General features: G+C 34.2%; 1 protein-coding gene across 1 annotated transcript in view; it reads right to left on the bottom strand.

The window, feature by feature from the left end:
• The window catches only part of EPHA6 (EPH receptor A6), an 868,715-nt gene that overhangs the window by 267,988 nt on the left and 587,618 nt on the right, over positions 1-13,109 (bottom strand). The window contains exon 8 of the mRNA XM_057546076.1: positions 1,958-2,066. Coding sequence (XP_057402059.1) covers positions 1,958-2,066 — 109 coding nt within the window. The remainder of the gene's footprint in view (positions 1-1,957; positions 2,067-13,109) is intronic.

The following is a 13,109-nucleotide window of genomic DNA, read 5'->3' on the forward strand; positions in this document are numbered from 1 at the left end:
AAGGCAATTTCTGATGTCACATAAATTTGGCAAACATGGAAATTGTACTAAATTATTTTCAACTTTCAATTTTTTTGGTTATTATTAAATCTTTTTAAAAATGGTATTCAAATTCTGCTTCAGGAATCCCAAATAAAGATAACAGTCAAGCCCAACTCTCAGGTTTATTAGCCAATTTTATTTAGCCTACAATGACTGTAAAGTCTTCTTTTGTCATATTTATCTGTAAAGGCAGTATTTTCTGATATTTTAATGAAATGTTTTTCTACATGTGTACGTGCTATTTAAATCACTGTTTGCTGAAATACTCTATGAGGAAATAAGGGCTTAGCTCATATTCTACAAATACATAAAATATAACTTAAAAATCAGAACCAATTTTGCTACATGTTGAATCACTATTAAATAAAATATAATTTGAATCAATTTCCATTATGAATTTAGAGGCATTCTTTAAAATTGACAATAAATATGACACTGCTATTTAAATGAACTCTGAGACACTATTAATTGCAAGAGTCATGCTATGTCTATTTATACACCTGAAAATTTTAAGTGAACATAGGGGTAAATGTGCCCCTTTTACAATTAATTTCATAAGGAAGTCACCATTTCAACTTAACCACATTAGAATATCCTCGTGTTTCTTTGTTCCTTGATAAATCCTATAAAGTAGATTTGTTACAACTAAATCTGATACACTCTTAACAGGTAGCAGTTACATTTCCTCAGGAATCCACACTTGATAAGTGCCTAAGTAATTGTCAGTTTATTGATCTATACTTCTAGTGTGCTGTCAAAATTTCAGATAATATTTTTTCATATATGCATATCCTCTATAATTCTGTAATGATTTTTAACAAAATATTGGTATGTAAGAGTTTTAAAAATGAATAAAACAAAGGGTGTTCATAGTTTGCTGAACTACTGGCTCTGAAGGTAATTTCTGTGCATCATCAAATAATCAGGGTTTCCCAGTAGAGTTGGTGTACTTTAGCTGGAGTCAGTAAGGATGTGTATTGTTTCACTGGCATTCTTATTACAGTTTTAAATCATGACACTGATATTTTGCTGTATCAGGAAAACTCTCAAGGTATTTTGTGCCACTATTGATAATTTAGATGGAATATTTTCCCCTTGTAGGAGTGAAAATATGATCTGAAGACTTCACAATTTCTGACAAAAGTCTGGGCCAAATATCAAGGGCTCAATAAGAACTGACACTTATTCTTTTAAATAATTTCATACACATTATCTTCATTCACATCTCTGCATTGTCAGTAACTGGCTCATGGAAACAATCTAATATGTTTAAAAATCAATAAAGCATTTTAATGCTTTGTGACACCAAACTGTGTAAAAATAGAAATCTAAGGTTTAGATGGATGAAGCACTTTGACCAGCTAGTTGGGATTCAAGTCTAGGTCTTTTGCTACATTAAATTTATTGTTATTTTAAATTTTCATCCATATTACTCTTAGGTGGAGAAATAACTTGATTTATACAACCATTAATATAGTTCTAATATAGATCCTTTCAATATTTAATGGATAAAATAAAACATTTCTATAATATTAAGTTTATAAAACACTTTATATAAATTGTTCAGTTTCTCTGTTGAATTATTTTTTTTTTCCAAGCAAAATCCCTTTAATGGTATAATTTGATTGCAGTAAAGGAAAAACGCAGACATAACTTATTAAGTAGGATTTTATCACTCATTGTTTTCAAAGTGTTTTTATCAAATCTTTGGTTGCTTCCATATTCAGGGAACTGTTGACACAGAGAACTTGCCATGGTGGTTCTATTGCCACACAGAGGTCACTGTCAGAGTGGAATCTGCCTTGACCCCTTTTTCTCACACGTATGCTTTAAGTTTAAAAGCCCTTGAACACACAGTGTATAAGAAAAATGGCTATTCACAAATCTTGGAAATACTCTGGTATAATTCAGTTACCTGCCAGTGATTAAGAAAAACAAAGTAAGAATGACGAGGAGAGTGAATCCTCCCACGGCCGCAGTGACTATCACGAGAATCTGCCCTTGTTCTGCTGCCATGTCGGAAGCTGAAACACAGGTACAATATTAACATTTCCCTGGGTGACATTTCACTACCAAATTGTTTTACAGCTTAGTATATGCTTGAAAATATGGTAATGCATACCCAAAAATCCCACCACATTTGCCCTTTATTTGGCACGCAAGGTGCAAACCCCAAATGAGTGCTGAAGACTGAGGTCATAACCCACCACATAACCCTTTCTTCTTTTTTGCAAAAGTACCAAGAAAGCAGATGGATTCCTAGTACCCCTCATTTTAAGATTAAGTAGGTTTGCAAAATTAATTCAGCAGACGGACTAAAGGATTTTGTTTACATAATTGCTAAATTATTTCCTTGAACACTTTTGCCAACTGTTGGGCTACACCCTGCAGGCCTGCAAACCTTGTAATTGCCCAGCTGAGAGACAAAAGAAAGAGCCAGAAGACAGTGACAGAGACAGCGACGGTTTATTGGTTAGGGATTCTTACAAGTCTGTTAGCCCTGGAGCGACACCCCATCACGGACAGCAGAGAGCAGGCAGGACACAGCAGCCGTCTTCACTATGGGGGTGGGGTGGAGCTACCATTTATAGGGGGAATTGACTTTAGGTGGGCTCATCAGTTACCAGGGAAACCAGCAACTGGTACAGGTGGCAAGCATGTAGGCAGTTACTGATTAAACCCTATAATTAAGAGGATTGTATAGTCATGTGAGTAGGGTGTAGGTGAAGCATGGGCTGGTCGAGCAGTGGGTGGACAGAGGGCAAGAGGAGAGCCATCTTGAGTGGCCTGACCATACACCAACAGACCAGGCTTTACAGACTGTTTTGATGTCTGTTTTCACAAAGTGAAAAGGCTATTATTGCACAACTTAAGAACAAACTTCTTTATATTTCATAGAGCTTAATTCAAACATCAAAGTTATGAATTCCCAACTCTAGAGCACAAGGATATACATAGTAGTTGCTTAGATGTTTGACTAGCAGTCATTAAAAAAATGGCATTTAAAAGCTTCCCTGTTTGAGGAAAAGTATAGATTATGTATGGTAACAGCATATTACTTCTCTCACAAAACTGTATCAAAACTGCAAGGGCTGCGTGTTTCACTAACCTTCCAGGAATCTTTTAAAATATCTTAGTTCAATTAATTCATTAGCACTTTTCATTCTCTGTATTACTGAAGTTTTAATGAGATACAATTTTATTGGACAGCATATGGGTAATTGCTTAATAATAGAGGTAAGGAAACTGAAGCTCAGTGAAGTTAAAGAACTTGATCCAGCTCATGCATGACTGTCACCAGAATTCAGGCTTTACATATTTGTTTCATTTCTCCTTCCTATGCTATAACTTGCAATAATAATTCAGTTAATTATCAATATTCTAAAACATTAAATCAATCAGTGCCTCCAATATCCCTTAACTTAAATAAAGCTTGATTTTTATTTAGATTACTATAAAAAACGATTAATCTAATCAGTTGAAAGCAGCAAACTGAATCAAAGAAAGAATATAACTGAAAAGCAAACCACTTAATTCTCTACCATAATAATTTAAATTTATTAAACCTGGGTACTTTCCGTAGAAGTAGATCTTTTTCTGGGAATCAAGTACGGGGTAAACTATGTGCAAATTTATAGCCAGAGTAATAACTTTCTCATAAAAATGACATATCTACTAGAGAATATCTAAACCTTAAATGCTATTGTTGAGTCAGTAAGAAACCAGTCAAGCATTTAGGAGGCTTTTTAAGAAATCTAAATGTAAATAAAAACAAAAGTCATTTATGTTCAGGTTTTAGTAAGAAATTTACTAAACCTTGGAATTGGACCTTAGTCACTATGATTTAATCAAGATATTTTCAGGCAATCTATTTCAGTGTTGAGTTGTAGCTCACAATCTGTGTAGAGACAAGTTAAATAGTTGAATCTTATCCAATAAATAATGTACTGAAGGTTTTTTATTAGGTCCTCACTGGATTTCCTAATCTTCAAAATAACACTGATACCATGGGAATTAATGTGTGCTTTAAAATGTCACATTTTCTCATTGAAAATTATTGAATAACAAATTGTAAGGAGTAGATGTTATAGAAAACATTAACTTTTTGAAGATAAAGGAGGTAGCATTTAAAAAGAAAACATTATTTACTTACCAACTGGTGTATTTGTAAAATATATAGTTCAAGAGTTTTAAACCTGGAGCATGTATTTTCATGGTAGCCAGGTAGCAAGTGATTTATTGACACCATGTATTCAAAGTTCAGATGGTGGAGATGATTATGTAATTGGGTGCCTTTGGAAAATCAGATTACCTCATTATAGAAAATTGTGTTTTTTAATTTAAATAATTGCTCAGTAAAATGCCAGTACTACTAATATATCTTCTTTTTCACCCTTGTGATTACATATTTATGAACTTTGCTTCAATTAAAACTTTAATAGGATAACAGTATTAAGTTGTGACAGTTTGAAAAATGTATATTTCTGCATAATTGTTTCTTAAACATCTGTACTAGGAATTCTAAACACTCCTCTGTGGAGAATATTTTATATATATATATATATATATATATATATATATATATATATATATATATTTGAAAATAAGTCATTTGAAAATAAGAGTATATAATGTGATGTACTATTATACTGATAGTAAAATTCTATGGATGATGGGGATGGGTTGATTATGAAAACATTATGAATCTCATCATCATCATCAACAATAGCCATATGTACTCAATAGTAAACTATCCTCTAGCAGTATGCTTAGTGCTTCAAATTCATTATCAAATTTATCTGCACATCTTAATAGGTAGGTACTATTATTATTCCTAGTTTAAGTGGTTATATTACCTGCCTAAGGTCACACGTCTTGTACACAAGAAAGCTGGCCACCCAACCCTGATTTATCAATCTCCAAGCCCATACTATTGCCACTATTTTGCACCACCATTTACACTAACAGAATAACTGGCTTGGGGCTCTTTTGTGTGTTCTAGAACCATCATAGCCTTGCTTGACCTTGGTTTCATGTCTGTAAAAATAAGAATGTTGAATTAAATATTCTTAACACAATCCTTCAGAGCAATTTTACTATGATATTGTGTTATTCACTAAGGCTGCAATCAAATACTGGGAAGAACAAGATTTGCCATACGGAAATAAGAGGAATTCATAGGACCTGTGCTTCAGCTCTTGGTCCGGGTAGGGATAATTTCTGCCTTTTTATCATATTAATGTAGCCAAACACAGGGCTCTGACTTTATCTCAGGATAAAGTCCAAAGCCCTTAACTTTGTTAACAAGGCTCTCTACAAATGGCTCTAGCATATATCTCCAGATTCATCTCTCATCATTCTCTATGCTAAATTCATCTCTCATCATTCTCTATGCTAAATCTCCATGCTAAATTTCTGCGAGTTCCTTCAATGTGCTGGACTTTCACGATCAATTCCTAATCAATCCTCCTACATGGACATCACATCATTTTCTGGTTGTTTAGATTTTGTTAGGTCCCTAGATATATGTTCCCATAGACCCTTGTACTACTTTTATCTATAAATTTCTATCATGTTTTATTGAAATTACCTTTTTTTGGTAATCTGTCTTTCTGTTAGATTGCAAATTCTGTTGCAGGGACTTTATTCACTATAGTATCTATAATATGTTGAATGAAGACATCCTCTCCTCCTTCCCCTCCCCCAAAAGGAATTTGTAGGTGTAACTGAGGACCTCAATCATCCTGGATCAACTGGGTGGGCCCAAATCCATGAAAAGGGTCCTTATAAGAGACAGGAGAAGAGAAAATAAAGAGGAGAAGGCCAGAGACAGAGACCAGAGTTATGCAGCCACAAGCCAAGGAATGCCTGGAGCCACCAGACAGTGGGAGAAGCAAGGAAGGATTCTCTCCTAGAGCCTTAAGGGAGAGTATGCTTCTGCTTCTGGCTTCCGTAACTGTGAGAGAACGAATTTCCTGTTTTAAGCCACTATATGTGGTAATGTGTTACAGTAACCCTAGGAATCTAATACAGTATTTGACCTACAGAGCTTGATACATGGTAGTAGCTCAATAAATATTTGTTTGTGTGACTGGATTGAATGATTGTGTGCATTGGATGATTCTCATATAAAACAGGTCAGATTAACCTAGGGTAATCCATATTCTTGCCTTCCACTTGATATGTAGAGATTTACCTTGAAGGTAGTAACGTTATGTATATGAAGTAAGTCTATCCAACACTATTTTAATCAGAGGACTCTAATTATTCTGTATTATTGGAGATAATGCTTCCTGGAAGGCAGGGACTACAAGAGAGTACAGACTTCTACATTTGATCAAGTTGAGTAGATTAAGTTTATAAATGTGAATCCAAGGTTAAGAATTTATTAGTTCATTCAATAAATGTTTATTGAGCACCTATTACATGGCAGGCACTGAGATGGACTCTAGGGATACAGTGGTAAACAATAAAGACTGTCCTCCTGGATTTACCGTCCAGTGGGGAAGATAAACAATGAGCAAATAATTACGAGTCTAAGAACTGTTACAAAAGAGAAACTGCAAGGTGCTCTGGAAGAGGATAAACAGCCTTTGGCAGTGAGTCAGCAGAGTGGGAGTTTGGAAATATGATGTGTTGGATGAAGGAGGAGGAGGAGGAGGAGGGGAAGGAAAAGGAAGAGGAGGAGGGAGACAGTGAGGAGTTGTTCCTTGTTTAGAGGTCTCAAAGACTTCATTAATGTAAACAGACACTTAGACAAATAAACCATAAAATCATCTACCAAGTGGATTCCATAAAATTATAGTATAGCTACAAATTCCTCTGTTGTGAAAACTTGTCTATAGTACCACCTATTCATGTTTTCAATCCTGAGAAGAAGCTTGCTTATTTCTAATTAGTTTTGTAGGAGAAATGTGTATACAGAGCAAACCTGTCCTTCAGAAGTAACACAATAAGAAACACAATAATCTATGGTAAGCAATAAAATTTAATTGTGACTAGGTGATTGGGAATGTTCCTTTGCTTAATGGAATGAGGTTATAGTCTTAGAAAAAGATAAGTATATTAAAATGATACATTTCATTCTATGGTTTGGAAAGAAGCATACTTCCTTAAGAGGAAGCAATTACCCAAAAAGAGTTGCAAATTTGTTACTGAGCAAGGACTTAGCACCTACCCAATGCCTGGCATAAATCAGGATGACATTATTAAGTGAGGTTTGCTTCAGTTATTGCTATTTAAAGAGAAAAAAGTGAAGTTCTTTACTTGGAATCCAAATACTTAAAAAAATAGATTTCATGCCTTAAGGAAAGTATGAGGGAAAAGCAATTTGGCTATTTTTAACCAAAGAATTTTCTTCTATGGAGGCATATGATTTTGTCTCTCTGTAATCAAGATTATTCTAGTTTATATTTACATTTCAAAGTAAAATCTGTTATTTGTATTCTGTGTCATTTACTATGCAATAGCTTTTTAAAGTTAACTCTTTTCTGTTTTAACATCTTCTTAAAGTAATGGAAGACAACATTTACATGATTTTTTTGAATAAAGAATTTCTCAAAATGTTGCCCAGTGAAATAAATTTGTTTCATATTCACATGTTTTATTTATGACTCCCAATTTTAGATGAAATGTCAAAATTTCAAATACTATTATCTCAACACTTTACCAAATGATTTTTTTAAACACAGCAGAAATCTCAACAAAGTAATGTATGGAGAGCACCCAGTAAATTAACCTTAAGGTTTGTTGACGATCGATACAGGAAATCCTTAGCACTATTTTTTTCAGGAAAAAAATTCCCCTCTCAGGGTATATATTGCAATCAGGATTGGTTTAACCTTATGAAATGCGGCATATATATATAAAGATGTAGCAATACACAATGGAGACTCATGAGTCTGTAAAATCTCACCACTGTATGGTCATGTAGACATAAGAGTGTGAGATAGGAATGAAAACTGAAGAAATAGTTCTCCTAGTGAAGATAATCTTGTGATTTTGTAGATGGTGTTATTCTCTCGGCCACCTGGACTTGAAACATGAGGTCATCTTTGATTTTACCTTTCCCTGTAACTCCAGGTCCAAAGTCAAATCATTATTATGTCTTATGTTGTCTTGTTTTTATTGCCACTGGCACTGCCTCTAAGACTTCAGCCTCATGTGATTAAGCTACTTTTATAATTTTCTATTAGACTGACTTTCCACAGTGTCTCTTCCTAATCCACCCCACATTATGTGGCCAGATAATTATACTTCAAAATAATACTTAAAAATACTCAGCAAATAAAATGATTTAAAAATTAAAAAAACAAAACAAAAGAAACCTCAGACTTTCTTATTGCCTAGAGAGTAAAATCCTCCCATCGCAGTAAGTATACCATTCTTAGAGATGTCCAAGACTGAAACTTTGGACTCAGCCCTCACATAATTCAGGCAGATCATCAGATCATCAATCCTGTCATTCCTACATTTTAAAGTATTTCTTAATTGATTCCCATTCCCTCCTATCCCCACAGCTATTTTCTTAGTTCAGATACTCATCTTATCACATGTATTTGAATTCAGCTGGATGGCGAGTTCAATTATGTGGAATGCGGTGGAGCAGTGGCAAACAAGACAGACATAAAGAGCCTCTGAAGAAACATCTGACAAATGTTCACATACTAAAGAACGCAGAGTTTACTCATAAAACAGCTTCAGTGCCTCACACTCTTACTTCAGACATGTTTATTGATTTCCAAGTTCACAAAGCAGATACCTGAAGAGAGTGAATTGAATGGAAGTGCACACTGCTAGGCTGACTGAAAGAACAACTGGGAAACCTGAAAATCTGACATAAAATTCCAAAATATATACTACTCTGGAGGCAGGAGCTGAGGATCAAATAGCCCCATAAAATTCAAGGAGCACCAAAGGACTCACTATGTTAGAACTCAATGCATTAACATGATCATTCAAGGTCCATTAAAAAATGCTGAGATATGTTCAAGATATTTTATATAAAAGGACAGGAGTTTGTGGATGCATTATTAGAAAAATATTCAAAATATTTAAAAATTATGAAAATAATACTTTAAAGACCAAACCTCTGTCTGAAAACTTCAACTATCAAAAATGATTCATTTTCTGAAGATTTCCATTTTTTGGCCCATTTCAACTATGTCATAAGCTTCTTGAGGGCAGAAATAATATCATTCTCCTTTCTGTATCACATGGGATTAGCACAGTGCCTTACACAGTATAGGGATTAATAAATGCATATTTTCATGAGGAAGAGATAAAGAACACATTCTAGATGTAAGGATTAAACATCTCTGACTATAAAAAGTTTTCATGTATGATTTGTTTGGTAATATTAATGCTTAAAAATGTTCTAGTGACACAAAAAATTCCCCTACACTTTTGTATTTTGGCATTTAATATGTTCAAAGATAAATTAATAGAAAATAGTGTGAATAAACTTCTTTATTCAAATATCCCAGCCTAGGGTTTGAATGAAGTAGCTATTTAGAGGAAGAGGTATTGCCTGAGATTGTACTAACATGTTTCTTTTATATTCATTCAACATTTGGTGCCATCTACCGAAAGGAAAAATATCCCTAAGACTGGTATACGAGAGCGAGAGAGAGAGAGAGAGATAGTCAGATAGAGAGAGAAAATAGCAAGAAACTCTCTGATACACTCTAGTAAGCCAGTTACTGAATTCTCTTCTCAGCTGGATGGAAACAAACCTCATGAATCATTTCTGTTGAAGTAAAGACGCTTAGCTGGGATTACACTTTTTCAGAAAATTATTTCACATCCGTGCTTTCCTCCACTGCTCTGTCATTTCTCCAGAAACAATGCAATTCAGTACTTCAAACTGTGACTACATTGGGACACAGAAGACTTCAAGATTCACTCTTCTTTATGACCTTAATTTACTTGTCAGATAAAAATGCCAAATGACACAGGGATAATTGGAAAATGTGAGTTTGGTACAACTTGATGGAGAGGCAGAAGCAGAGGCAGGTAGTGTAGCATGATGAAACACTTGTCTTTTTCTTTTTTTAAAGAGATTTTTGTCTGCATTAATAAATGGTCAACATGCCTTGCTACAGGTAGGCTTCATGTGACAAATATCAAAGAATAAAGAAAAGAGATTGAGGCATTTAAACACCTGGGACTACTGTTAACATTCTAAATGTCAGGAGTTTAATTTGTAATTGTCTATACTTCATATAGTTACTGGCAGTTGAGATAGATCTCTGATAACATTTTTTTTTTGCAATTGAAATACTCATGTTGCCAAAGTACATATTTCATCATTTTCTTTAAAGATCCAGTGTACAACGGAATTTCCTTACAAATTTCATAAATTCCCTGGAATACTGATCTGGAACCTATTATGTTCAATTTCAAACACTATTCAACAAGTATCATAATCATAATAGTGGGTATTTACATATTGCTAGGCATATATATGCACTTGAGGTTATAGCTTTTAATATAAAGGTTAGTGTGATTTGAGGTTAAGTAGGTTTGTAATTAAATGTACAGAGATCACAAATTTCATAGGCTTATAAAATAAAAGATTTATTTAGGATCTATTTTTCATAAAAATATTTAAAGAAAAAATCCTGATAAGAAACACAGATTGATTACTTAGAAAAAGGTCTATAGATTTTCTTGAGGAGATCCTCTTTACTGACGCATTATTCATTCAAAAACAACAAAAATATTAATCATTTAGAATGTGCTAAACACTATGATATAAGGATTGGGGAGACAAAACTAAAGCATATTTTCCTGTCTTCATAGTAGTTTCTCTTTAGCGAAGGGGTTAGAGATGTAAGCCTTAATTGTAATATAATAAAATTGTTGCTAAAATGGAGGTACATGTGAAGGTAATGAGGGAAGAGTAGGAGAGTAATAACCTTGATGGGAAGAAGTGAAAGAAGGTTTATAAAGGAGGTGATTCCTAAGCTAAAGCTAGAATGATTAGAATAAATCTGCAAGTCACCAAGGTGATGAGTAGATATTGGGACATTCTAGTTTGAAGAAATGACATCATAAACATGGAGACACAAAATAGCTCACCATCTTGAGTTGTTGTTTCTGTGTACTTTGGGATGTCTGAGACACAGATCAAGAGGCTGAATAGGAGGTTGGAGAGAGAGAGGCAAGGGATGGATCATGAAAATTTAAATTGACATCATGCTTATGTTTTTCTCAGGTTACCATTCATACTCAGGTTCAGAGGTAGAGTTGATGGAGATGTGAGTTTCATCAGAATTGCCATTTTTACTGGAGATATAAACTCATGTATATATATGGGAAGGACTTGCCTGAAGATAAATCCAACAGAGAAGAAAGCAGAACTGAGACCAAGAAAGTATTGAGAACATAGTTGGAGAGCCTGTATTTGGCCTGAATCTCATGCTACTCCTCGACTTTGGTTACAGAAAGCAATAAAGTCCCAATTTTTATTAAGCCAGTTGGGGTTTTGTTACTTGAAACTGATAGTCCTATTTAATATAATGAACCAAAGAGGAAAGAGTTTGGTTGTATTTTTCCACATGCATATCCTAATATGAGGGGACAGGAGGGTAAGTGGGTCTTTATATTTCCAAACTAGGTACTAATAATTTCTCATTGTTTATTATGTTGCTTCAGCTGGATGTTTTCTATCTCCATTTACTATTTTTTAAAAAAAGTTTGATGTTGAACACAGCCTCCTGAGTATGTTTGTCCCCACAATGAGATGGATAGGATAGGAAGGATAAGGTGAAATGGGATGGGGGGCAGTTACCTTTATAAAATAACCTTTTGTTATACAAAGAATATCAAATGCTCTGCCTGAAGAGATTCCTTTTTTTTTTTTTTTTTTCTTTAATAGATTCAGGGGGAAATCAGTCCTGTCTAGCGTATATTTAATGGATCTCATGCACTGATTTAATAAAAATTGCATGGATGTAAAAACAAACAAACCAAAAATAAAAACAAATGAACTGACATTTCTGGCAAGTTTAGCGTGACAGCATGTTAAAATCAGATTGTGGAAGAATCTGCCCAATTTAAACCCATCTAATTATAAACTCATTACTACCAAATCTGGAGCTAAACAAATTCCTGTGGAAGACCTTTACTTAATTTTCTCAGTTAATGATAAAGCAGATTTGAGGCTACAGTTGTCCCTTATATGGCTTCAGTAGAAGTATTTGTGAAAGCACAGAAACCAGCAATGTTGGGGTGGGAGTGTAATTTCTCTCAGTTTTATGGACCCAAGCACGGTGTCCAAAGTAATTTAGATCCCAGGCATCTAACAGGGACCTGTTACCCCTTATGCCAGAACTCATTTGATCATCCCCTGAAAGCAAATAAGTTGTAGGGCAAGTTTTTGGATCATTGTTTGAAACAGTTTGAAGCCTGTTCTGAATACCACCAAACTATTTACCTCAACCTTTAACCAATCACTATAATTGGTTCTGGAAAGATTCAAGGAGAATCAACCCTATTTTAAAAAGGGCCAACCTATAGTCCTACAAAACTATGGCTCGATTCAATTTTCTCAGAGTCCCTCAATTATTTATGTTATGCTTTCCCTTAAACGATGAGTGAGGTCTCCAAGTTAAATATTTTGTATTAGAAGCAAGAGGGTTTGGGGCACAGTATTACTCGACTATTTAATGTTATTATTTTCAAGAAAATAAGACTGTTTGCTTTGCATATATATCTTTCGCTAAGTTTTTAATTCATTGCCTAGAGGATCAAGTTAACTTAAAACTGAGGCTTAGTATTTTGATTCCAGAAAAATGAAAGTAAATGCCACTCTAAAAGAATGGTGAACTAAAGGGGAAAGTTTTCCTGACATACCCATTCACAATTTTATGTAATATAAACAGGCAATGTATTTTATTTATTCATCTTTTAAACCAATATCTTCACAATTTGATACTGATTGTAGACAAACTGCATAGGTGTCATCTTGGTAGACAGAAAGATAAACTTCTTCCTATATGTTGATGATATGGGTTTCATTTTCAACAACTAGAATTGAGTTCTGGATACAAAAAATTCGGCCA

Source organism: Balaenoptera acutorostrata, chromosome 4 (assembly GCF_949987535.1).
Source record: "Balaenoptera acutorostrata chromosome 4, mBalAcu1.1, whole genome shotgun sequence".
Classification (NCBI taxonomy): domain Eukaryota; kingdom Metazoa; phylum Chordata; class Mammalia; order Artiodactyla; family Balaenopteridae; genus Balaenoptera; species Balaenoptera acutorostrata.